Source organism: Indicator indicator, chromosome 7 (assembly GCF_027791375.1).
Source record: "Indicator indicator isolate 239-I01 chromosome 7, UM_Iind_1.1, whole genome shotgun sequence".
NCBI classification, from domain to species: Eukaryota; Metazoa; Chordata; class Aves; order Piciformes; family Indicatoridae; genus Indicator; species Indicator indicator.
Genome location: NC_072016.1, coordinates 17,465,751 through 17,493,266, shown reverse-complemented (window position 1 = coordinate 17,493,266; position 27,516 = coordinate 17,465,751). Strand labels below are relative to the sequence as shown.

At 42.4% G+C, this 27,516-nt stretch overlaps 1 protein-coding gene across 4 annotated transcripts; it reads right to left on the bottom strand.

Annotated features, from left to right (window-relative positions):
* Nucleotides 1-27,057, bottom strand: ALOX5 (arachidonate 5-lipoxygenase). 4 transcript variants are annotated; one of them, XM_054382151.1, is made up of 14 exons: nt 26,908-27,057; nt 19,563-19,761; nt 17,660-17,741; nt 16,037-16,159; nt 13,664-13,770; nt 11,808-11,980; nt 10,970-11,116; nt 10,668-10,871; nt 10,351-10,437; nt 8,413-8,591; nt 5,617-5,738; nt 3,596-3,696; nt 1,364-1,534; nt 1-180 (listed from the first exon to the last, which is right to left on the bottom strand). In XM_054382151.1, the coding sequence occupies exons 1-14, from the start codon at nt 27,055-27,057 to the stop codon at nt 1-3; spliced, it is 2,025 nt and encodes a 674-aa protein (XP_054238126.1). The 4 variants fall into 4 exon arrangements, with proteins under 4 accessions (XP_054238126.1, XP_054238127.1, XP_054238128.1 ...); XM_054382152.1 differs by having other exon boundaries at nt 8,413-8,504; XM_054382153.1 differs by having other exon boundaries at nt 8,413-8,501.
* Nucleotides 27,058-27,516: the final 459 nt, after the last annotated feature.

Here is a 27,516-nt window from a genome sequence, read left to right as displayed (position 1 = left end):
TCAAACAGCAACACTGTTGGGAATGCGATCAGGGGAAAGGTAGTAGTAAGGAAGCTTTTTGTTCTTGTTGCGCTCTGTGATGGCGCTGACGATCTCGTCCAGGCTCTTGCGGAATCGTGCCATGGCCTCTTTCACCGGCTTCTCCACGAAGTGCTCGTCTGGGTACACGCCCAGAAACAGCTAATGGGAAAGCAACAAGAAATCATGCTTTGAGAAAGCAAAGGCTGCTCTGTTTCAGCATTGTGTCATCCACCAGAACAACACCCGCAGCTTCACAAATGCTACTGTCACAGTAGTACTCTCAATATCCAGGCTGGTGTACACTGGCACTGCCAATGAAAGGTGATGTGCCTCCCTCCACCACTGCCTGCTTCTTTCCATTCCTGCATCTATTGATAGTGGTGGTTCAGGTGTCTATGTGGCACTTCCTCCACCTGCAGGGAAGTTGTTCCACTGAAAAATAGGCACCACTATTCAGGCCAGTGGTCAGCCAGATCAGCTTCCCAAGCCAGATCTCTACATAGCCACTCAAACATTTGTGCTGCTAGAGAAAAGGACAGCATGGGAGCAGAATGAACAGCCAGGGGTGAAAAAGGAAGATAACTTCTTCTTTCAGTGACAGTGAAAGATTGTGTTGACTTAAAACTGTACTTCAAAGTTCAACTTCACAGTTATTTTACCTTGGACTCTAAAGGTGTCCTGAATACTGTATTGCCACTATGCATACTGGCATGTTGTCTGCTTCATGTAACCGTTTCCCAAAATACTAGCCATGCTACTAGATTCTCAGATGAAATCTGTTATTTTCTTCAAAAGGAACTTCCATTTAAGGATCCACACCAGATCCTCCAGACACAGTCTTCGGGTGAGACAACCAAGTACCTACAACCTCATTTTACATGAGGGAAATGGCTATAGGCCATGGCTGCAAGGCCTCCTCTGCAGGCTTGTTTTGTTTGCACTCCACACCAGCCAGGCACAAGCCACAGCTGTTTTGCATATGGTATCGGCACAGATTTTCCAAAGAGGCAGGACATGGGAACACAGAGGTGCTGTAGCTTCTCCATCAGTGCTACTGTGGCAAGGAGTGGAGAAAACCTTCTTCCTTCCACACCAGCACCCTTACTCAACAATGTCATACCTGAGTTTAGAAGCTGTCATTTTGTCTGAGCCTAGGAATAAAATTACAACTTCTTGCTCAAAGCTGGTTTGCAGCTGGCAGAATGAGGGCAAACCCACACCACTGATACATCTCCACAGAAAGGCAAAGTGGTGCTGCAATCTCATGAGCCCATATGGTCTTGCTACAGCTGCTGTAGTCCTGACTACATCTCCACTATCTAGAGAAGGGAGGTTGACTTACTTCATTGTCCTGGAATTGGCTCAAGGCCCAGACAGCTCCAAGATGCCAACATGAACGTCCCCTGTCTGGTAGAGTCTCCACAATTTGCTCTATGGTGACTGTCCCCTTTTTTGTTGGAGGAGGGCAGCGCATTGTTGGTGGAGCATTGGGAATCCAGGAACACCAGTCATACTGCACAACAAAGCAAGAAAGCACAGTGAAAAACTACAGTGGCTGGTATTTAGGAACACTACAGAGAAAATCTGGAGTCTTGATACCAGGGAGTTTGCTTCTGTAACATGAGCTTCTCAGAAAGATAAGATACTGACTGAAGGACAGACAGATGCTGTAGAGAGGGACTGAAGGAGCCAAGGAAATCCCTATCGTCTTTCTCACATAGGAAAGAGTTGGGTTATCAAAATGCAAGTAATTATTCTGCTAGTCACAGGCATATGCCACACAGCCCAGATTCACCAGCCAGGCTAAGGATGTAGCTATTTTATCAAAAAAGATCCTTATTAAATAATCTGAGGCAGCCTCTGATAAAACCCCTATAATTAATTAAATTCCCTGTTCACCGGTTGCTTGTTCCTGCAGAATTTTCTCTAAACACATGCCCACAGTACTGTGGCCAGGGAGTAAGAGAGGCAAAGGATGCTGGTGGATCATGGAATATGGCAAGTGAACGTGGCCACAGTGAGTGCTAGACTGGGAACTCAGAATCATGCCTTGACTGCTTAAGTGTTGTGGGATGCTGGTGTCTCATTTTACCTTAGCTACAACACCAAGTTTTGATGCCATCTGAGATGCTGCACTTGCCATAACTTTCCCAAGCACTTTTTCATTACCTTCATATATATCCCTTGCCCTGCCTGAGAGCCCCATTTCAGTTGTGTGCCATTCTTACACTGTGCTCAGTCTGTTCTCTTCAATGCATAGTCATCTCCCCCTATCCTCAGCTTCATCTGAGAGGGAACTGGAGTTGTTTAGTCTGGAGAAAAGGAGGCTGAGGGGAGATCTTTTTGCTCTCTACAACTACCTGAAAGGAGATGGGACTGAGGTGGGTGTGGGTCCCTTCTCCCTAGGAACAAGTGACAATATGAGAGGAAAAGGCTCAAGGTGCACCAGGAGAGGTTTAGATTGAATATTAGAAGAATTTCTTTATTTTCCACTGGAATAGGCTCCCCAGGGAGGTGTCTGAATCACCATCCGTGGAGATGTTTAAAAGACCTATAGATGTGGTGCTAAAGGACACAGTTTAGCAGAGATTTATTAGAGTTAGATAGTGGTTGGACATGATGATCTTAGAGCTCTTTTCCAACTGAAACAATTCTATGGTTCTATGACCAAAGTCTAGATCTTCACAGATGTACTGCTTCAAATTTCTATGTATGCCAGTGGGAGTTAAGTATCTGGATATCACTGAAAATCTGGATTCCTCTCCCACTGACTTTAGTGAGATTTTACTTTGTAGGGGCATGTCTGCTGGAGAAAGAAATGGAGGTCCTGCAGATGTGCAAGGCAGCTTTCAACTAATTAACTCAGGACTGTTGGTAAACAGTCCATTAGACCAGCTATATTGATGTGCTGCTGGGACGAGCTGCTGGAAATAGTCAGCTGCACCAGCTCAGAGACAAGATGGCTTATGCCATTACAGGAACTGCACCTGGCTCCCAAGCCACATCTAAAGATGGGATGTATACTTCTCTGGCACAGGCATGCTGCCAGATTAGTGCAGTTTACAGGAACAACCTGTAGTAGTCACTCACACATGCGCTCACTGCAGACACAGAGTAAAGCCACTTAGCATAACTCATTGCATTTCACTGCAAAACATGCCACAGACAACCAGCACATATACAATCCAGGCAGTTCAGGTGACGCATGTAAAGCATGGTAGATAAACTCTGCACCTGAACCCTTCAATATTTCTGAAAGAGGGCTTGAAAACCTGTTTAAATGCTTTTAAAAAATAGTTCCCCATAATGCAATCATTCAAACTATATGTAAGTTAGAACCCTTTAAAAAAGCATTTGAGTGTTGGTGCATATTTAGGACTCAAAATGCCTCTCTCAGCTTCCAAAATACTTCAGTTTCAACAGGCCTCACAGAGATTTGCAGATGGCTCTGCAGTTATTTGGACCAGAAAGAAAATCTCAACGTTTGTACATCTACTGAAGAGCATTTTTCACACCCTGCCCTGTTAGAAGCACCTCCCAGCCCAGAAAGAACAGTCTTCCCAGAAATTCCTACCTGACCAAAATTCACAGCTGCATGCTGGGCTGACGTGGTGAATATTACCACTGTGAGATATTCTGCTAGCTTCTCTCGTGTCCTAATTGTCTTGGGAAATCCTAATGGAGGGAAAAGAAAAGCATGAGTAACCCAGTGATGACGTAACCCAGTAGTAATCAGCTACTCAAAAGGCGTGAGTTAGAGGACCACGTAGCAGCCACTGAAGAGCAGAACGTTCTCTTTCTGTATCTTGCTGTGTGGTCTAACAGCAGCTACTCAACCTCTCTGTATCTTGGATGTTCATCAGAAAAAACAGAGTGATCCTGCTTTACCTCATACAGGTTTCTGAGGTATCACCACTGCAAAATATGTGATGTTCTTTAAGGGAAAGGCAAAATGTAGTTACACCTTTAAAAAATACTGTATCCCTCTCCTCTCACCCTACATACCCTGCAGCAAGAAACTCAGAGAGTCCACAGGGCAGGGGCCTCAGATGCTCCCTTTTTCTTCAGTCTATAGTGTAAGCAGGGAAATTTCACGCCAAGGAACAAATGACCATGTGCTTGTATTTATAAAGGTCCAAGTCTCAGCAACCAATTGCACTGTGAGAAAGAGTGCAGGGAGAGCTGATTTGCTGAAATGCAAAGTGAGGAATGAGGAACAGAAATAGTTGCATCTGGCTGTCTTTGAAAGGGAACAATCCATTGAGCCAATAAATAAAGAAGGGAATAGTCAGGAACTAGGAAAATACCAAATGGCCCAACCATGTATCTCTCCTATCTCCATGACATCACAGTGCTGTGCTGTATTCCCTGTCCCAGTACAATAAGACCACTGGTTCCAGGATATCTAGTGAGCTGTCAGCATCCAGAGGTGAGTTGCCTCTGCTCAGGCTGCCTGTGCCAGCTGCTTCACATTTCTACCATCAACCTGGTGCAGATGTGAGCTCAACCTGAGAGAGGGAAGAGGCACATGGTAGCTCTGGCCAGCCACGAAGCCTAAAGAGGAGAGGATGTACCATCCCTTCCTATGTCCTGCTATGCTAAGCACACTATGCTCATCTTAAAGGGGCTAGGCATACTCCCAGTCAGAGCAGCCCTCCTAGGACGGGAATGGAGAATGGAGGGAGAGCCCTGAGTACAAGTCTCCACTGCTTATCCTCCTTCCATTCTTTGCAGACACAGCAAAGTGCCCCTGATCTCTGCCCCAGCCCTTAGAGTGGCAGCAGTGCAGGCAGGGATGTTGTAGGTCCGACAGGTTTCCCATCTGTAGTAGCAGTCTTGCCACCGGTGGTGCTTGCAAAATCTCACCCCAGCCAGAGCCTCGGAAAGGCTCAGTACTTGTCCCATATCAAGATGCTCAGGTTAAAGCATGAAGTTCCCACTAGCAGGCCATTTCTAAGCCTTTCCTAGAAAACAACTAGAGAAACAAAAATGATGGCAACTAGGTGTTGCCCAATCCTTTGCTTGTCCAAGCAGATAGAACCCAGGAGGCTTTTACACGCTAGTGTTTACTGGTAACGAGTGGAAACATCACAGCTTTGCCTGGAGGTCTCACAGAAAAAGATGCATGCATGCAATGCCAAAGTCATCTGCCCCAGATCACTGGCCAACAGGTGTTTCCAGATGTAAATCAGTCAAGACAGTATGAAGAATCCCCACCTATGTGCATAAATGCTTGAAAATCTTCTTGAACAAAACATGAGCAGCAGAAGAAATGCTTAGGGAAAGGCAGGAGAGCCTTAACTCAGGTGGGAGACTAGAGCTGTGTTACGAGTGGAAGCTGCCATGGGCAAGTAACAGTTTGCAGGGAATGGCAGGCAGTGAGGGGAAAGAAAGTAAAGGTCAGAATCTGTGGCAAAGGAAGGAGGTGCCTCCTGAGGGAGGGAGAGCCTGATCCAGAGTGCCACCCATAAAACCGAGCATCTCTGGACCAAGAAGGAAGAAGGTCTCCAACAGTTCAAGTCATGCTGTGCATGCAGCACTGCTGTCAGCAGGGACTTGACAAGCTACAGACCTGGCTGGGCAATCATACCTTACCTGAGGCCTTCACGCCCCTCATCCCATAGACATAAATGTCTTTGACAAAGGCCTGGAGCTCCACATCCTCACACACCACCTCATCATTCTCATAGTAGATGTGAACCACATCCTCTGCAAAACTGCAGACACAGGAACAAATGAACGAGACAAAATGAGAAGGAGAAAGCAAGACTGCCATTCCCCACAGACCTTCTACAGATGACTCAGATGATGCATAGGGAAAGAGAGAAGGGCAAAAGCAGGTCTGAACACCCTCCTACCTCCTTCCCACAAGCAGTGGGAATGCAGAGGTAACTGACTCATTTATGACTGCAGCATCACCTCTTCCCACCCCCTCATCCCTCCCTCCCCTCCCCCAAAAAAAAGATACTGGACCACACTGCATTTCCTGAAAGATAACGAGTGCTTTCTGCTCTTATTTGAGGCTTTGCTCTTGCCTGAACCTTTACCATCACGTCTACATCCTTTTTTTTTTTCACTTAATAGATTTGCCCTGGCATGTCTACATGGTCTGCACACTAGGAACAGGGGATTCCCAAATTGTAATACCCTGTATGTGGGATAATTCAAAGCTGCTTCTGACCTCTGAGGGTCCCTTCCAACCCACTGCAATTTGTGAATCTGTGAATAGTTGATCCCATCCTACTGCAGATCCTTTTCGCAAAACCCAGGTGGCATACTCCGAAGTGGGGGTGGCACAGAAAACTTCCACTGGAGAGAAGAGGTCTAGAGCTTTTTCTTACATCCACTGGATGCAACAGACATCTCTGCCCTGTTCAGCTCCTCTTCTCAAAATCTCTTTCCATAAAAGCTTCCTAGACTAACTCACCTCAGAACATCTGGCAAAACAGTAAGACAATAGAAATAGTCCTGAAAGCAGTAAAAATAGGAAAGCTTGAGTTCCTGAAGATTTGCATTTCATGACTGAATGACTGGTTAACTGAGCTATGCTCAGACATTCTACTAGCTCTGCAGGTACCTATAATCTCTTGCTAAATATTTTCACAACGACCTATGAGGTGAAACATTTTACTGTGGAAGCTGACTGATTGGATTAAGAATTATTATCCAATACAGATTCCTCCCTCATAAGAGATAAATATCTTGCAGTTTGGACACTTTTACAAATCTGTCGATGCAGTTTCTCTTAGCCAATCAAGTTAAGAGTTGTTGTTGAGGCAAACAACTGCATAAACAGTAAAAGTTTAAGTAATTTTGGCTTCCAGAGGAAGCCAAAGGAAAAGAAAAATCCTTCAACATGCAGAGATAAAGCTGCCCTACAAGAACTCTGCCTCCACCACCTGGCACCTGTGCCAAGTGCATGCAGAAGGAAATCCTTCTCTTACACAACAGCAGTATTTTATAGCCCTTTCCAATCTAATATAGATTAGTATACAAAGTATGGATGAGGTCTTTTGGGTTGGAATATCTTTGGGTCAGAATATCCACCTACATTTAGATCTGAATTTAAAAGCTGAGTAGTAGAGAAGAGGTTTAAACCATTTGAGCTTCATTGTTTCTACAGGGACAACCTTTATCAGCTTTCTTAAGTCCAGGCCATCTACCACATGTGCAGCAATGCTGAGGATAGAAGTTATGTCATCAAAGGAGTGGAGACTGACAGCCCTGCAGAGATATTCATGGTGACCAGACACATGTATGCTTGTGGTCCATGGGTCAGAATATCACACACTCAAAAGGGTGCCCGTGCCATCTTCCTCCAGCTAGGTAAACAGTCAAACTAAATTGAGTTGCCTATGTACTATCTGGTATTTGAAGAAGTATGTCTCGATCAGCAACGAAAACACAGGAAAGAGAAGGTGGACAAAACCTGGACTATATCAAGACGTTAACCACAGAAGTTATAACTTCCTTTTCTCTGAAATGGGCACTAACAATTGCAGGAAATACTGCAAGACAACCTCTTGCCAAAACACAGAGAAAACACAGGAGACAAAGATGTACCCAATGCTTTAAACATTATGCTTGCTTTATAAATCCCCTACTTTTTGCACACAAAAGACCTGATTTTTAATGAATGTGCTTTTCAAAAGCCATGTGACCAGAAACAGCTGCATAGTTAACCAGGAATTTATGCCATGCAAAAATACATTGTTTGTTAAATGGAATAAAAACCATGAATCATTCTATTCTGAGGCAGTGTTTCACATGTGGAAAGAAGTCCCCTGCGTGGTTGAGCAGCCTTGTAGTACCTCTCCTGACTCAGAAGTGCTGTCCTTCCTGACCAAACCTGGGTCTTGCAATTTTAAGGCATTTTAAGAAAAGGTTGGCTTAAATCAGTTGATGTCTAATTTATCAAAGCTTCAAAACACAACTCTGTACAAGCCAAGCTTAATTTTCTGCCTCACAAGAACCTTGATGAGGTTATGTGTCTGGCTCAGAGCTGACTTCTTTCTTGGTTTGTATATCAGTAAAAAAATAAAAAAAAGAAAGAAAGCTAAATAACCTCCTTTTGCAGGGCTACATTCCAATTCTTTTAACTCTGTGAAATCCTATGGAAGAGTATATACATATAAAGGGGCCTCTGAAATACAGAATGCAAGAAAGCAGGCCTGAAAAGAGTGGTAATTAACAGTCTTTCAAGGGTGTGTGTTTGACTACATGTATTCCTCCTCAGATGAGATATGCTGGATGGAAAAGGCACCACATGACTAAAGAGGTCAGGTTCTGTTCAGAGAGCTGTGAAGAAGGGCAAAGTCAGCAAAGTGAAAATGGAGTCACACCTCTGTGACAGTGACTTTATTAGCCATTTCTAGAACTAAGGTCTCTTACCTCTTTATAGCCTCCCAGACTTTAATGCCATCATCCCGGTAATAATAGTAAGGGATATCCTCTTTGCTGTCCATCCCTTTAGCTTTGATCTCCTCTGGGAAGCAGAGGGAGGTATAAGTCAGATCCTTCATTGCTTTCTGCACCATTTGTACATGTCCTCCTCCACCTGTAGCATTTGCCTACAGGAAGAACGGCAAGAGAGGAACAGTAGGAGATTATGGTCACTTTGTGCTGAGATTGGCTCTCCAAATCTGCAGGAGATGGTATTCAAAATGTTGGTGAGCCTTTCAAGGAGAAAACCATGTCTCCACACAAACATCTACCGAACCAAAGAGGTCTACTGCAGCTGTGCATTTTGCCTTCAGAGATTTCATACCTCTCCCATGAATCACTGTTAAAATTTACCCACATTTTCTCCATAGGTACAGTACCTGCTTATGGAACAGTAATAAAGCCCAGCAATACCCAATTATCAAACACAAAGCATTTTCTAAAAGCTCTGTGTTCCAGAGCTGGCATGTGCATGAAGGCAGTCAGTCAGGAGGATGTTAGAACAGGGCTTTAACTAGATCACCACCCCTGCTACTGAGTCTTTTAAGGGAAAGTGTTTAGTACCCATATATTTAAGCCAGGATAACAAATCCATTGGTAAAGGTTGGCCAGGGTTTCAGTATATAATATACAATATATATTATATATAATATATTCAGCTACATTTGGAAAACATAGTATGTCAACAGTATGGACCTTATACTTCTGTTAAAAGGCATGTGAGTACCTGTCACATCTGTACAGTTGTCAGTGGAATACAGAAGACAAGGAATGTGCCTGGATTTAATATCTCTTCTACTTGGGTAAAAATCTCTGCAGCATGGAAGCTATTTTTGGTCTGGTAACAGAGTCATAAGAGGGACAGAGTTGTCCTGAAACACAAGCTCCCTTTTCAGAAGGACTTCTGAGACCTCCCCTTACTTCCCATTTACTACTAGCATGTTGTCACAGAGACTGCTGCATGCCAGCCTGTTGCAGTTCCTAGAGGCAGCGTGCCATTTCTGGGAGAGCCAAGGGAGGAAGAGCTTAGTACATGTTAAATATCAGTGCAATCAGATTTAGAGCTAAGAGCTACACTGCAAACCATGATACACAGTTATGGTTCACTGACTCAGAAGAAGCTGAACTTTAATCCTGCAGATCTGCTGCTTATGGCAATTCAAGATGACAGGCTGGAATCTACACCCACTATTTATTTGTGGCTTAGAAATATATCTGATCTACACATCTTTCTCTGATGCATGTTTCCTTTTGCGATCGCAAATTCTATTGCTTGCCACCTTGCCTCAAGATGAATAATTATAAGTACTTAAATAGCTGACTTAACTGTGTGCATACAGATGCAGTGAGGTATGTGCTTACTGTCTTACCTTGCACTCCTACACTCATACGCCATAGCCACATTAGCTAGGTGTAAGCAAGATACTGACTCACTATTGACATGGGCCAGTTATGAATTTGGCTTCAAAGTAGAGAAGGGCAGTTCTTCACTATGAGGGCAGTGGAACACTGGAACAGGTTGCCCAGGCAGGTGGGTGAGGCCCTTTCCCTGGAGATATTCAAAGTAAGACTCAACAAGGCCCTGAGCATCCTGGTCTAGTTGGGGATGACCCTGCTGATTGTGGGGAGGTCGGATTAGATGACCTTTGGAGGTCGCTTCTAGCCTGGGCCATTTTATGATTCTATGAACTGGCTAATCAGGGGTAAAATATAGCATCTTTAGCACAACAAGGCAGCAGTTCTATGAGACAGGTTTCTCAGGTGATATTAGTTATGTTTGTACTTTAGAAGAAATGTCAAAAACCAAGGCAATATGTAATGGTTGAAGGATAAAAACATGTAAGGAAGCAAGAAGAATAATCAAGATTCCCAAAGGGGGTCACTTACCTTATCAAAGAGGCCACATTCACAGATAAGCTGTTCTCGGGCTTTGGTATTGATGGCTATCGTAAACCGCATGTGTGGCACCAAGAGCTGTGAAATGGGACAAACAACAAAAGGAGACAAATTATCTGTATTAATTCCACAGCAACCAGATGTAAAGTTTGAAGTCCAAGAAGTTCTGGAGGCTTAGCTCTATGTTGCCTTCTGGGGCAGCCAGACAAACCGTCTCAGCTGAGCTATAACCAGGACTTCCTTCCAGTTTGTCAAACCAATGTGATAATCTTCCTGACCCACAGGCATCCCATCATGCAAGAACCTACCTTGAAGAGGGGATGTACAGCAGGCAGCTGCCGGAACATAGCTATGCTGAACACCTCTGAGACTAAGTGTGTCCGTAAGAGATGGGTCACTGTTTGGTGAATGTGGAAATCAGATGAGCGAACCCAAATTTTAGCTAGCAGCCAATCATATGTGTCATCTGAGGGAAGGAATATGGGATTGTCTGGCCCAGGCTTTTGACTAAGCTGAAAGATATAAAAAGAATAGGAAACACCAAGTCATTCACGTTCAAGGTGAGACAACAAGTCGTGTGTCCCTTTAAAGACCCTGACAGCAAGCCCACCTGGATTGCAATGGGTACAATTTTATTCTCCAGATTCTTATACAGCAGACAGATGGGTGCAGCCAAGTACTGGATTGTGCACGGGTCTGTTTTGTTAGCATCCACACCATCCAGCAGCTCATAGTCCACAATGAAAATGTTTCCTTGCTGGAGGAGAAAAAACAACAACAAAAGCATGATGTGTTTTAGCAGAGTGCAAGCAGTAGAGCTCAGAAATAAAGGTTGGGAAGTCTTAGTCAGAGGCTGGCTTGTACCCTGTAGTTATGAGCTGCCACTGGCCTGCTGTTGCTCGTGGTGACTCAGGGATAATGCCACTGAGGCAGAAAGCACCTTTACACAAACCACCTGGACCTGTGTCTGCTGAGTCTGACAGTGAGCCTATCAGAAACGAGCAACTATGTATTTGCTATACATGCAGTGACAACAATCTTCCTGCTGCCAGCTGAAGAGACCTCTGTGTTCATCATAGAAGCAAAAGCAAGACACCACCCTTGCCAACCTTTCTTCAGTGTGTTCAACTCTGTGGGTGGCAGCAGGGTAAGACCTTACTAAGAAAGGGAGAGGCACTTTTCCCATAAGATGCAGAGGAAACCACTGGAAAAGGACCCTTCATCTCCTGGTGACATCTTAGCTGCACCTGGAGAAAGGCACAGCCTGCAGCTCCAGGACAGAAGGAGAAAACAGTCAACAGAAGTGTTGCCTTTCTGCAGAGGCAACAAGCTTTGCCATGACCACTCATACAGCCTGAAGAAAGGAGGCTGAAGGCAGTTAGAACAGGTTTGGAGGTTAGAAGACATAAGAAGGAACAGATTGAGTCCAACCTGACTCAGAGCTGTACCTTCACTTCCTCCTCTAGGGTCAGATTCCTCTCCAGACTGCATTCTACCATATCCATAGTGACAGGCAACTTCTTGGGTATCTCTGTGCATCTCCGGATCAGCACAGGATTGCATCCATTCAGGAACTGGTAGCCAAACATAAAGTCTTCCTTCCAGTGCTGCATCACATATTCTAAAGGAAAACCAAGCCTGTAGCATCAATATCTGCTCTGCATTGCATTAATATCCTACTGCATTGTAGCATTCCTTCTTTCCTCCTCAACTTTTGTTATGCTGCAATGCAACTTTGACTAAAGAAGATAGCAAGAAAAGGATTCAAAAGATGCCACGGACATCTTAACCATTTAAATCCAATGGACAATGTAATCTTCACCTTTCACTTTGAGAAGAATTATATTTATTTCTCTATATACAGAAGCAATGATGAGTGAAATACTCCACTCCTGTGAAAAAAACACTCTCTCCCTCTGCAGATCACTTTCTCAGGTCTTCCACAGTATTTTTCAATCCCACTCTTCAAATTCTCAGGGCATGCTGTATGGAGGGACAAGTCCAAAAACAATGACAGGAGGCAGCAGAAGGGAAATAATACAGCAATATAGGTAGGAAAGAATAGCAGTGGTTGGAGCAGTTCTCTTAAATGGAGCTGGGTGAAGGGCATCTGGGGATGGCTTTGTACTTGGACTCAGTAAAACTGTTCAATTGTTCTTTTGCTTGTTCTGACTTATTTTTTCCTCTGTTTATTTTTCATCTTTTAATTAGTGAAATGCTAGTTCTGGGTATTCCATCTCTTTACTATTACATGTGTAGTACTACTGTGTGTTTTTCACAATTGCAGTATTCTATTTCATAGTGTCATAATGTTAATTTCAGCCTGCAAATTCAGAGTCAGAAAAAACATGATAAATATGAAAAATCCCATTGGCATCTTTAAGGGAATAATGAAGTAAATTAAATTTTCCACTGTTTCCTATTTTCAAATAAAGCAGAGCTTTTTCTGCAAGCAATTTGTTTTTCTACAAAGTGTGAAAGGATGAAAAAGACAAGCCTCAAGGAATGCAGTGATAATCACAAAGAAAGTCTCAAAACTCATAATGCTTTCTAACAGAGTGGGAAAAAAATTTAGGCTTTCTTAAACTGACATTTACAACGCCTCTATCAGTTGCTTAATGAGTCCCAAGCTGTACCTGAAGTCTACTTTCAGGAAAAAAACCTTATCATCTTAGACAGAAAATGTGTGAATAAAAAATAGCTTGATTCTCCCTCTCCATTAGCCCTGTTTCTGCCAAGGCTTGCAAATAAACAACTCAGAGTTGCACTAGCATAACTGAGACACTAAGATAACTGAGAGAGATAACTGATGTTTAAAACTCATAGAATTGAAGGTTTCTTCATGGTATCAATAGAATTAATTGTAGATAATTACTAATTCTTGTGTTAAAAGTACTTTAGGAAGGAAGAAATCTTATTAAAAGCAACAAATTGCTGTAGTTAGTTTTAAAGTTATATCTAGGTTTAGATATAAAATACTTTTGAAAATTTGTCCTATGGGACATGCACATATCTGAAAATATATTCCTAAAAGTCAAACAGGACTTATGAAGCCTAAATGGCCTGACCTCCAGTATAGCTCAGGACAGAGACCATCACTTAGCAATATCCAGTAGTTTTAGTTTGTGTGAGATTATAGCTTCTTGCAATATGATCAATAAGTAGCTTGAGATTACCATTTGTTTATGAAAAACCATGGGAGAGCAGACGTGTGGTTCAGCCACTTCCAGTCTGATCAGATATGAACAAGACAACCTATCAGTTATTCTACAATGCAAACACAAGCAAATAGTGATAAACCTACCAGAGATGGTGTTGCTGATTCTGACAAAGATCCTCTCAAAATCTGCAAAATCACTCCAGGAGGACTGGAACATGTGCATGAAACGGTTGATATACAGATTCTCCATGCTAAAAAGAAAACAAACCAAAACATCACTGGAAAGAAAATGTACAGCTTCCTCCATACCCTTCTCCAGTCCTTTCCACCCTTTTGTATACCTACACAGGATAAAATCCTTAGTGGTGGGATGTGCGCTTGATCGCCCTCTGGAATTAAGTTTGCTGGTTGTAGCTTTACCCCAAAACCTGAAAGGTATCTCAAGGACTCAGTTCCTCCTATTACTGAACTCCATTCTAGAGTTGTTCTTGGCAGCAATGCTTTAAGACCTATGTCATTTAAAAACTGTAGTTAGAAAAACTAGTGCTTCACATGTCAACAGTAGTTGTAGTAGTTGGAGAGAGCTAAGGTCATTATCAGCATCAGTTCACAAAGGAGGATAGTGACATTCAGAGATCGAGTAATTTGCACACAGTCAGAACAAACACAACCCAGAATCAGTCCAATCAGCATTCCAAATCAGAGAACAGCTCCTGTATCTGTGACCCAAGATCCTTACAATGTGAGACCTAAGTTTTTGAGAGCTTTGTATTTACTCGAGCTGCTGGTTAAACTTGACACTCATCTCTTACCTCAGGAACCAAAGTCGCATGGTTTCAGACAACACGTGAATATGAGGGGCTGGGAGCAGGAAACATCTGACTTGAAGTGCTAATTTAGCAAAGTGTTCTGTCTACAACACACTCACTCAAGTTCACCTCACATGAGATGATGAGTCTTAAATTGTTACATAAAAAAATGCTAACCTGTTATTTCAATAGAAATACTTTATTTTGTCTAGAAAGCAAACAATACATTTGAAAATGAATGTTAGCTTTCCACCAACACCTTAAATGCACAAAAAAACCCCAAAACCACACACATCACACAAAGATAAAGAGGGCAGAAAAACAGGTAAAGATAAGTCACAGTGTTACAAGAAATTCTCCCAAACAGATTTTGAGGGAGGAAGAATCCCAAGAGGGTGGATATATAAGTAAACAAGTAAAATTAGACTGAGGGAAAAAAGTAAAAAAAGACAAAAAATTTGCTCATGTTACAAAGAATTATTTCACTGTGAGAAACAGATTCTAGCACGAGAGGGAGAGAAGGAAGGAAGAGCTAAAAATACAGACAGAAAAAGCATGTTCTTTGAAGTCTCCAGTTTTCCAAATTAGAAAATAAGCAGGTAGATTCTCTTGGAACAAGCCATGCAGTTTGACTCTGTTTTGGTAGTGAAATTCAGCTGCATAAATGTAAACCCAAGAATTCTGTGACAAGTGAGGTTTCAGTCATCATCAGTTCTCCAGATGAACTCAGCCAACCAAGTATTCGCTCTTACTGTAAGCTGCGAGTTTCTCAGTACGGGTATGAAGCTTCCTAGTTCTTACCAACCTATGTTTAATGATGCAACTTTCATCTGATCACTTAAATAAGGGGAAGAATTTCTTTCCAAAATATGAAGAGTCAAGCCTATTAACAGAATCACAAATGTAGAAATTTCAGATGATCTTGGGCCAGCCTTGTCTCACTTCAGACCCTCCCACCATCTTATAGCATGGTGGGATGACTGAGATAGTATGGGACCTGTTCATGCAAGACAGCTCTGAAGGGGACTCATGGGTTAGAGAGGTTCTGTTTGACTCATTAACCCTGTACTATTTCAGATATCTCTGCTGGATTGATTATTCAGGCTCGTTCAATCACCAGGACTTTGGGGTTTTGTTGTTTGTTTGGGGTTTTTTGTTTTGTTCTGTTTTTCCAAGACATGATATATGCAAGTGGGTGGACAGTAATTTTGTTACCCCAAGCAGATTACACTCAGATGTAGTTAACTGATGAGCTGCTCAGAACGTCTTTTTTTCAGCAGAGTCTCAAGGGTGCATGGATACCACCACCTTTTGGTCTGCAACTGAAAGGCTCAACTAGATAAACAGTCAGGGGAGGGAAGCATATCCAGGGGGAGACTCTGAGAACTAAATGAAAAGCCTAAGGCATCAGGTACCAATAGTTCTTCCTATGCTTATCACCACTGCCTCCTCCATCTGTCTACAACCTAAACAGTGTCAAATGAGAATGCAGAGGCTCAGTCAGTTCCTGGTGTGAAAAGCTTAAAATACTAATATTTAAATAAAAAAATAAAATCCCTTCAATTCTTTGCTTATTTTGATTGGCTGAAGACCCATCTGGGAAAGATAATACAATTTTGAGATTTAAATGAAATTTAAAAGGTGATCAGATCCTTACTTTGCCCCAAAAGAGATTTTGCAAAACTCTTAAGATACCTCAGACACTTACGCTTTAGAGTAGTTCAGGATGAAGTCAATTCCTTTCTCATTGTCAAACTGGATGTCACGAGGAAGTTCACTGTGAGAATGGGCATCGATGCTCAGGGGAAAGCCTGGATGCCACTCCTTCCACCTGAGAACATAAACCAGGCTGGATTAACCATATAATCCTGCCAGCATAAGAGCTGTGTCATTCCTTTAACTACACTGCTGTGACTCTACAAAGTAAAATTGCAGCACATTCATTTGGGCTGAAAAGAATGACTTCTACAACATCAATACCTACCAGTACCATACAGAATCTTTAAGTACAATTGAAAGCATCCACTTGGGCATCTACCTTCACAAATCTTGAAGTAATTTAGTATCTGTGGTATTTCTAAACACTTGTTGCATTTAGCTGAAATTGGCCGGAACTCCGAATGTATGGAGAGAAGAGGGGACAGAGGGACAGACAGCTGCCCAATACACACTCATTCTTGGGGATGCATTTTTTTCAGAACTGAGATGCAGCAGCAAAACTTGGGTTCCTCAAAAAAAAAAAAAAGAAACTCTCCAAGAGACAGAGAGAATGTTGATTCATCTCCTCAGAACAGCCTTACTACCTACTGGTCATGGCACACATTTTCTGCCATGTTCTTGCACTGTGCTCCTTCAAAACAAGAGAAGGTGATTGGCAAAGAATCCTGTTTTGGTAGTATTTCCAAACTGCCTGCCACACACAGACTGCATTGTGCATTGTCAATTACACATCTGAATTGTAAATAGCTATTTCCCTGGAATTAAAAGTGGTTTTGCCTTCCTTTTTGCATATGTAAATAAAATGATGTGCCACATCTCTTTCTGAACTATGTTTTCCTTTGCTCTATTTCTCATAATTTGTAAGATCCTTTCTTAGTCAAATTATATCAACAACATATACCAAGCCTCAATCCCTCAATTCTGAATGCATCCTCTGTCCTTCTGATCCTTACTCCGTCGATAAGGAGACAGAGGTTTAAGTAACTTTTGTTATTTTAAGAAAAAGTGTGTCTCTAGGAAGAGGAAATGTCTAATATCTTCTGCACTTATTACTGATAAAATTAAACAAAAAAAAAAGCATTCTCCCATTATGATCTTGATTAGGAAAAAATATCTATGACAGTGTGAAGACGAGTATCACGACTGTGTTCTGACAGCACGTTGCAGGCCACTCAAATAGGGCCAGATCTTCCACTGCACCCTGGTGCAGGTAACAACTAAAACTAACTTTCTGGAGCCAAAAAGCTGCAGTAAGAACTATCATGTACAGATCATATTCCAAAACTGGAGTGCTGCTTGTAAAAGGCAAATTAAATCTGCCTTCAAATCTTCCTTGAAAACACCAGACTGTAGTAGTGAATTCCCACTTAAGCCTTCCAGAGAGGCTTATCTGGGGTTAAAATATTTCATAATGCCATGTGCACTAGGATGATCATCACTTACAGTAAATCCTATCTAAGTAAATATAGATATATATGGTCAACATGGTAACTTAAGTTTTCTTTATCCAGCAGTCTAGTAATTAGAGCAATATGATAACCTGAGCATACTCTGCCAAACTGACCTGGAGAGAAGAGGCCTTGGAGCTTCTGGGGAGCTCTGGGAAACTCACCGGTATGTTTTTTGACGAGTCTCAAGCTCTTTGCGTCTGTGCTGCTTGAGAATCTGGGTCTTGTCATCCCGGGGAAGCTTTGCTGTGAAACAAGGGAAGAAGGGTAATGAGATTCCTCTACTATCACTGCCTATGTCTTGAGAAAGGCAGCAAAGTTCCCAGTCCTTCACACTTCTTCTGATCTATACCTTTACAGAGTTCCTGTAGAAATACTTATACTATCCAGTTCAGTACCTTGAGTAGAAACACGTGTACCTAGACAGTCTGAGGAAGAAGATAAGCTCCTAGCTTGGTGCCTCTGAGGGACAATTAGGTTAAGATAGGAACATCCGTCTCTGTATATAAATCTGTATATAAATCCTGGATTCCTAGGGTAGGCATGTACTGTACCTAGTGATAAATGATCTGAATAGGGTCATGGGAATTAAAGTTACATTTCAGTATCTAAGGGAATTTTCATCAATAGGAAAAATCACAATATTGTTCCACCCGACCTCTGCTAAAAGACGTCTTCACAAAACACCTCCTATCCTCTTCTCCTTGAGGTCTGCTCTCCCCTGTCAGCCTGAGGCAATAATCATACCTTCTTATCAGGAAAACAGGAGGAAAAACCAGTGAGGCTTCATTTCCAGGCAGCTTGCTTTTCTGACCACATATTCATTATATCATTTAATACATCAGAAATATCTTTAGTGATCAGAGAGAGGGCAAGGTACATGACTGACTTCGTATGCACCAACAGGGAGGCAGATAAAGCCAGCAGGAGTTTCATGGAAATAGCCATTTGAAGTTTAGAGCTGGAAATATCAGCAGTAATACCACTGATAATTTATGAGGCTGAATGCTTCCAGCTAATTACATTCAAGTTACCAATAGATTTTCACTTGTTTTTATCCTTTACTTCACCATAATCTGACAGCCATGCAAAGCTGCTATCCATGGAAGTGTTATCATTGTTATAAACCCAATTATGAAAAATGGAAAGTCCCTCTGGACACCAAAAATAGAGTGACACATAGTTGTAATTTGAGGCAAAAATTATTCAAATGCAAAATCCCTCAGCAAGGAGTAGCCAAAAACCTTGATGGGAAGATAAACCTTTATTTGCTACCATCTCATGTATTGTTTAAGCTGTTTTCAAGCACTCATGGTGCACACCACTACAGCAGCCAACCTACCCTAGAAAGCGCAGAGGATATCAGTGACGAATGCCTGCCTCAACCCTGATCACAGCAAGTGGGTAGACAGAGACAGTTAAAATTCAAGTTTCAGATCCAACCAGCCACTTGAAACAGAGCACAAAAGCGCAGTAACACTTTTCTCAGTTGATCGTCTTTACTTACAGCAGCTATATCCATATCACTCGGCCTTCTCCTGGACATGAGAGCATGCAAACAGAAGGGTTGAAAAGTGAAGCTGTTGGTTTAAGTCAGTCCTTGCATCTGCTAAGCAGCCTACTTGGGCATTTTATTTCACTCTCAAGAAAACAAGACAATTTACAGGAAATTAATTGTGGGCTATTTCCAGACTTAATATTAGACAAAGATGGGACAGTAATTCTAACTACATTTAAAGGGTTTCCAGCAATGGAGATGTGGAGCAGACAAAATTTGGCATTAAGTTCAGCCTTGAAATTCAAGACCAGTGTAAAAAGCCAGCATAAGGATTCTTCTTTGTGTGTGTTTCCCAGAATATGCAATTCAACTGACAGTTCCCATCCCAACAAACTGCTCCTAAAGCAGTCCTAGTGGGCAGGGAAAGCCCATTCCCTAGAATGCAGGAGGGGAACAGCAGTGGGTCTCCATGTGAGAGAGAAGATTGGGACATAACGTGGGGAAAGGGGAAGGAGAGGGGGGGAGAATTCTGGATGTTCTGCAGGAATCAGGTTCCTTATGGTTCTCACCTCTTCCATCTCGAAGGACAATCTCTGTTTCATCTGTAATCCAACGGTAACATGGGAATTCCAAATAGTCACCCATTGGTGTTTTTACAGTAATATATTTAAGGTACCAATCATCCTGGTACCAATATTTTCGTTTCTCAATTTTTATTAGCTGAATTTCTCCAAGGTCTTCTTCCACAGTCACATCGTAGGAGTCAACCTAGAGAGCAGAGTACAGGCAATAATTCATTGCACATGCAGGAAAGTGCAACCAGCACTACACAAATTTACTTGACCTTTCTTGATATAGCATGGGTTCAATGGAACCTCCCAGCTTCTGGTGGGCAAGAAAAGGAAGACTATTGTTTGACAGCAATGCAACAGGAAGATGAATAAATGAACAAACAAGGACATGCAAAGCTCTCCAGAAATGGAGAAACATTTTTGTATGCAGCCTAAAAATTATATTACTTCTTAAAACGTTTGCCAGTCTGAGAAAACCATGCAGATCATGAAACCACAATCTCAGCAAGAGCTGAAGGGAATTGCTAGAATAAACTTATTTACACATCTTGAGTGGAAAGATGGTCATGCAAGTAACACATTGGTCTAGGAATCTAAAGACGTGTGTGTATTAGTCATACATGCTTCAAAGGACAGTATTCAGTTCACCTCAACACAGTCAAGAATCTTACACATAAACCAGCTGCTGCTATCAAAAGGGTGCAATGACATGCTGCAGTGCCTGTAGAGACTCACCTGCCTGTGTGAACTTTGTCACGTGGCTCCTGGCCTAGACACCACACTCTAATTGTTCTTTACAGGAGAACTTTCTTGCCTTCTCCAGGCATTTGGTATATGCCCACTGTTACTGTCTTACTTGCTAGGGAAAGACTAATTCACATAATGACCTAAACCAAAAAGTGAAGGAAGATTAAATTCCAGAGAGGAGAAAGGAGGAAAACCAAAAATGTAATATTTAAATGCCTATGGGTGGCACTTGTTTTTCAGCTGTCACAAAAGAAATATTTGTAGCAACATGCATCCATGTGCCTGGAAGAGCACACATAAGAAGGATTCCTTGGTGTTCCTTCCTCTCCTCCTTTAACCCAAGTTTCCCACAGTATTGATGCAGAGAACCCTTCCCTGTGAACTAGACAGAAATTACCAGTTGTGATGATCGTTTTGGGATGAAGACATTTATCTGTCCACCAAAGTTTTGGATGACAGACCTCAGTTCTACTGTAACCCATTACATAAAAATTCCAGTTTTCATAAAATTTGTCACATCTCATTGACTTATAGAAGTCAGAGAGAGAAAAAAACAACAACAACAAAAACACCCAAACCCCTTTAGGCTTTAAGTCAATAAAATCTTATCCTTGCTTGCCTTTCCCCAAAGATGTTCTTGAATCATCTTGGAAGCTGTCAGGCCATGACTGTTACACTGCAACCTCAAGGTTGTTTCATACTAACAAGGATATTGGAATTTCTTCTAACTTGCAGCCTAATTTAATTTTAGGTTTAAAGATTTAAAACAGGCATGGATGGTGCTTGTGTTGATTTGCTAAGACTTAACAAATTAATCTTGATTTCGGCTATATGCTCCCTATGCCTATTGAAGCAAAAGACACTGAACTACTTACTTTTAAAAAAAAAAGAAGAAGCCTATCATATCTTAAATATAAAATTGCAATGTTTATGTCAATAGCACACTCACACACACCAGGGGGTAATAAGCTGCTTCAAAAACAGCATGGGAGTTCTTGGCAAGCTTGGGATGACAGCATCTGTGTGCTACATGTGAGCTGAGAGACAAAAATCACAGAGCTGAGATTTTAACCAACACATTTAAATGATGCTTGTCACTTTCCCTTGCATCTCCACAGTAGAAAAGAAATTAGTTCTTTTTGTAGAGGCAGGCAGTGAGTATACAATTATAAAACATTTTCTGAAAGTTTATGCTGCTGACTCTAACTCTCCCCATCTCCTCCACTGTCTCAGAACAACTACAAGGATGATCTGTAAAGGTAAATTCCTTCCACTGATTTTGAAGCAACTGTGGAGACTGAAAAACATTGAGTGGCTTTTCTCAGAAATCATATTAATAGTAACTTGAGCTACAACTGCAACAGTCAGTGACTGTAAAACATAACCTTGTGCTCCTGGCCAAGTGAATGCAGATTCCTCCCTCACACAATGCTAGTTTCAAACACCACCCTGCTCTTTGCCTATCACCTCATGTCCAATATTCTTGGCTTCGGTCTTGTCAATCAACACAGGAAATTCTGAATGATGGCTAGAAAACGTAGATCTTCAAATCTTCTTTCCAGACATCGGCAGCACTCAAACCATTTCTGTTTCATATTCACTACCCTGCAAGTCCTGGCAGTAAAAAAACTCTTTACAATGCTTGGGTTTCGCACTGAGTCAGTACTTCTGCAATTTTGTATGTCTTTCCAAGACCAGATGGTACTTTGCAGAAGAGTCCCTCTTCACAGGCTCACACACCACGTATCTAAAACTCAATTCCTGCTTGTGCACCACCTTATGCAATTACAACACAAAGTTAATTCTCTCTTTCAATTTTACCATGATTTTGTTGTATTTGGCAGTCAGAAGCTGGAAGCAGCCACCTTGCAGAGACACAGTACAAACAAATCCATAAATCTATATGAGTTATTGCCTATTTTTGCTCATTGCTATAAGGAGAATTTAGACTTGTAAAGACTGATGCAAGTAACCTACAGAAGAAAATGATGGACTGTATCTGGATCAGATTTATTTTGTATTCAGCTCCATGGTATTTTTATGCTCCATCTTCTCAGTCATTTCCAGTTCCAGGGCTAATCACATACAGAGGAAGAATAACATGATGAAGACACTGTCTGGATAGAGGAAATGTACTGCATTATTTTTAGCTCAAGTCGTCATGAAAACATTGCTGTCAAGTAATATGTATGGCACAAAAAGTCTGAAATTAGTCTTATTTTCTAATCAACTCGTTGCTGCCCAAGCTTTCTGACCATTTTTTCTTAAATTCATCTCCTGTAAAGGTTTGGCCAGCAATTTGATTTAAAAAAGAAATCTCATTTACAGTTTGGGTTTTTTGTTTTGTTTTGTTTTATTTCCCTATAGTTCTTTAAATATCATATCTATATGTATATATACATCTAAGATTTATATTAAGAAGCAATGTGAATCAGATCCAAATTGCTGGTAGAAATGTTGTATCAACAGCCAGTCTTTGGAAGAAACTCATTCCTTTGGCGACAATCTCTCTACTACATTACAAGAGCCCTAAAATAGTTGCACGAGCCACTCTTTATATGATGCAAAAAAGGACATTCAATTAGCCTGAATGTTTTTAGTCTTTTTATGACCATTTTCATGGCACTTCTGGAAGCGAGGGATCCCTCCTGATGTCTCGTCCAGCTTTTGCTGTCTCCAGTCCAGTGATGCCATAGGCTTACCTGAGATGACCATTTTGCTAATGCAGTAAAGGTATGTCAGGTGACAAAGATGGTACAAGGCCCAGGCAAGATCTGACAGTTGGTTGCTCAAGGCTTCTATGGCCTTGTTTTTGGTATGAGTTCTGGTGGTACAAGTTCTTCTGATAACTACATGGTGAGGCAGAGATGCTAGGAGTTTTTATACATTTTGAATACAGAGTGAGTGAACAGAATTAACAAAACTACTGGACTGTCCAAACTCATGTAGTTTATACTACTATATAGTTTTACTGCATAGTTATTTAAGCAATTTAACCTCTCACAAAACCTAAGCTCATTTTTTTTCTGGGGAGAGCCTTCTATTGACTAGTCTAATATTGCAAAAAAGATGACACAGACAATCCCTCTTTCTATAAGCATAAAGCTCTGAGTTGAAAGAACTGTATTTCCTTTCTGGAAATACTTGTGAGTGCATTTCTTTCCACAAAAGCAAAAAGCAGATGAAGAGGTGTCATTATTCAACCCTGGCTAGCAACTAAACATGGCTGCTCACTTCCTCAGATGGAGGTGGGGCAGATAATCAGGAGTGTAAAAGTGAAAAAAGCTGAGAAAAAGGCAATTGACTAAGTAGAGCAAAAGCCATGTACGCAAGCAAAGCAAACTAAGGAATTCATTCACTGCTTCCCAGCGGCAGGCAGATGTTCAGCCATCTCCAGGAAAGCAGGGGTCCATCACCATAATGGTTACTTGGAAGGACAAAATGCCATCATGCTGAAAGTGACCCCATTCCCCCTTTCCCCCCTAGCTTTCTATGCTGAGCATGACATCATATGGTATGGAATATCCCTTTGGTCAGTTGGGATCAAATGTGCTGGCTGTGTCCCCTCCCAGCCTCCTGTCCAACCCCAGCCAACTCACTGGTGGGGTGGGGTGAGAAGCAGAAAAGGCTTTGACTCGGTAGCACTGCTCTGCAGTAACTAAACCAGCCCTGTATATGAATGCTGTTTCCAGCACTAATACAGAACATAGCTCCATATCAGCTGCTGTGAAGAAAATTACCTCTACCCCATCCAAAGCCAGCACAAGGCCTAACAGGAAGAAAACAGAGAACTGAGCGACACCATAACACTTGCTTTGAAATCATTCGGCATCCACATGAACTTGCACAACAGATACTGAACAGCAGCCATGACTTTCTAACATCACCTGTGTCCAGTACTTGGAGTAAGTCACACAAAAACTACAATTGAGCTACTATTGTGTAAATCCCTTCAGGTCTTTCCACAACCCTTTCCTTCAATCAACATCTGGCAGGTATATCTTCTACTCAGAACTGTCCCAAGCCCTCATTCTTCTTATCTGGTAATATGCATACTTTGCATTCATTCAAATTAAGGTTTTACAAGGACAATGGAATTACTGAGCCTAGCCAGACATTTAGAAAAGGAGCTGGAAAGTAGACAAAGGAGTGCAAGATAATACTGTAACATTCTGGTTGTCCACTGAAGAAGCGGTTGTTTGTTCGGTTTTGGTTCGGTTTGGTTGGTTGGTTTGTTTGTTCTGGAGGTTTTGTTTTTGTTTCTTTGGTTGGTTTTGTTTTTCCTTTCATAATTTAATTACTTTGGAGAAAAAAATAATTATAGAGATGTTATTGAAAGAAACACTAAAGGTAGGACTATGAATCCAGTTGCTACATTTTACAAACTGACCCACCTGAAAGTCTTTTGGCCTGCTTCAGTTTGGGGTGGGTTTTGTTCATTATTGGTATTTTCCCTTTCTTTTCTTCTTTCTTTGCATTCTATTAGTAATATTCTAGTAGAAAAAGTGATAGTGGTTTGGGCATGATGTTGCCTGAATAGGTGCCTGGAGAAACATGCTGCACACACAACAACAAAACTTAGCACAGCGTACTGAAAGTGTTGTATAAGCCAGACACTTTATGGAACACAGAGTTATTCTCATTCTCCACAATAAACACATGCTGAAAAAAACCCCAACAACCCAAATGCGTATTTGTAGTGTCAAATACATAACAATTAACAGAAATAAGTAATTGGGATAGGAAAAAAAAGTTCTAATCTAGATTTAACCAAGGAAATAATTCTGATAAAAAAGGACCCAGACAGTCCCTTGCCTCTGAAAGCTTATTTAGCTAACAACAATATAAAATGCTAGGACCCAGGTGAATACTTTGAAATGTACCTTAAAGCTACCTTCCCAAGAGGCAAGTACTGCTTTTAGGTGTACACATCTGCTGCTGTAACATTCACAAAGCCCCATTTATTGCTTCCTCAGCCCCAGTTATTGCTTCCTCACCCACTTCTCACAGGTACCTCTGCTCCTGCTAGATCTGGTCCCACAGCAGTTCAAGAATTGCTGCTAAGCATATACTTAATGGCCACATCATGGGATTTTCTCCCTATGACAGGATCCAGTCCAACTGGATGTTCAGAGAACTACCAGGCTCTCCATCAAGGCCAGCTCTCAAAGACAGTAAAACCCTCTTTCGTAGACAAGGGGTAGAGCAAACTGATTGCTGGAGACGCTGGTGCTTATCTACTCATCTGGGAAGGGCTCAACCCTCCTGGGAGAGCACCCTAAACCCAGGTTTGCAGGACAGTCTTGATAATGCTGTTAAACTTTGCTAAAAATATGTGACTGTACACTGGGTGAGAAAGAAAGAATGACTGGATGTCCATTTGGGAGATTCAGATAACAAGGGTCTAAGTTAAGGAATATTTAATCATGAAAGAATGTAATTTCAACAGCAGTTGATGCTAAGTCCCCACACTTGTATTTGCTGAAGTATCTTCTCAGAACATCAGCTATAAATATCTGGGAACCACATCCTCAGATGCCATCATCAGATTCAAAATTCTGACTTCTCTTAACCATATCTGTGATGCCTCACATACATGGCTAACTAAATATCTAACCAAATACCTAACTCAGACTGTGAACCCCATGGTAAAAAGCCACACTTAAAGGCAAAGCAGCACTATTACAGTGAAGTCTCACTTGTATATACAGTAGTAGGTCTCATTTCCAAAATTACTTGTGAACACTTTGTTATGTCTTATCAGACCTTCTGGAAACTCTGACTGAGGTTTCAAAATAAAATACACATTTTGAAAGGTGGGAAAAAACCCTACATTATTTCTACAGTGGACAGGCAGCAAATGAATAAATGCCATTCTAAAGCAGTGCTCAGAGTAGAAAAGGTTACAGATGGATATCTTGGATACTGTGATAAGATCACAGAGAGGACTGCACAACCCACTACAGAAATCAGGCTTAGAAAGAATAACATCGACTATAACCCTGTCTCAACTTCATTCTCACACCTGCACATCCACGCTCTTTGCCAGCTTTCATTAAAGTTGCCCTACACATCTCCCTTGGCAGGCATTGTAATGCCCACTGGGAACTCTTAACTCTGTTTAATTCCTTGAAGATTTCAGGGCTCTGACTACTAGCAAACACTGACCCCGCTAACAAGAAGTGCAGAAGTTTTTCTTAGTGTTTGTGAAAGAAAGTATGAGAAAACCTGAAAGCCCGTTTTAAGCCAGAACCGAATTTCTTCATCTTTCCCCACAACTGACTGACCACAGCCAGGGCTAACCCCTAGGATAGGGGTGTGAACGATGAGTGGCCGGGGATGGCATCTCAGGCTGTTCGGTCCGCAGGTGCCTCTTCGAAGCACCGGCACACCAGGACGAGAGCTTAAAAAAGCATAGCTCTGCCTCAAGTTCCTCTGTGCACCGAACCAGGGAGCAGGCGAAGTGCCACAGAAGTTTCTACTGTCCCCGGTGTGCGAGTCCGGCCCAAGGCACCACGAAGAGAGGGGAGCGGGCGGCGCAGGGGCGAGGCCGGGCAGCCGCGGGAGCCGACGCCCCCCGCCCACCTGGACTTACCGCGCCGCGCTCGAAGTCGTTGTAGAAGGGTTTGTCCAAGAGGTGCCTCTCGCTGCAGCCTGCTGCGCCCTCCAGGCTCAGGTACACGTAGTCGTCTGTGCCCGCGAACCACTGGCTGCCTGTGGCCACCGTGACAGTGTAGGACGGCATGGTCCCACCAGCGCGACTCGGCTGGCCTCAGCACGGTCCCACCGACCCGACCTCACCGGCAGCTGCTGAGCCGCGCTCTTTCCTAAGCCTGGATCCTGTCCAGCGCCGCCTCCTCTGCCATCACCGCACGCCGGGGTTCGGCCCTGCCCACCCCTTCCCAGCGCTCAGGACACATCATCCGGTACCCAGCACAGCACTCTGGGCAGTCTATGCTGCCCGCGTCCTGCACCTCACCCCTGTCCTGGCACAGCTGTCCTGCGCTGCACCCCTGTCCTGGCACAGCTATCCTGCGCTGCACCCCTGTCCCGGCACAGCTATCCTGCGCTGCACCCCTGTCCCAGCACAGCTATCCTGCACTGCACCCCTGTCCTGGCACAGCTATCCTGCACTCCACCCCTGTCCCAGCACAGCTATCCTGCGCTGCACCCCTGTTCCAACACAGCTGTCCCACACCCTGTA

Coding starts and splice junctions, on each gene's coding strand:
- ALOX5 (XM_054382151.1), bottom strand. CDS start 27,057: ATGCCGTCCTACACTGTCACGGTGGCCACAGGCAGCCAGTGGTTCGCG. Junction 13,771..16,036: donor ATCCTGAACTACTCTAAAGC/GTAAGTGTCTGA, acceptor TTTTCTTTTTAG/CATGGAGAATCTGTATATCA. Junction 181..1,363: donor GCCAATTCCAGGACAATGAA/GTAAGTCAACCT, acceptor CTTTCCCATTAG/CTGTTTCTGGGCGTGTACCC.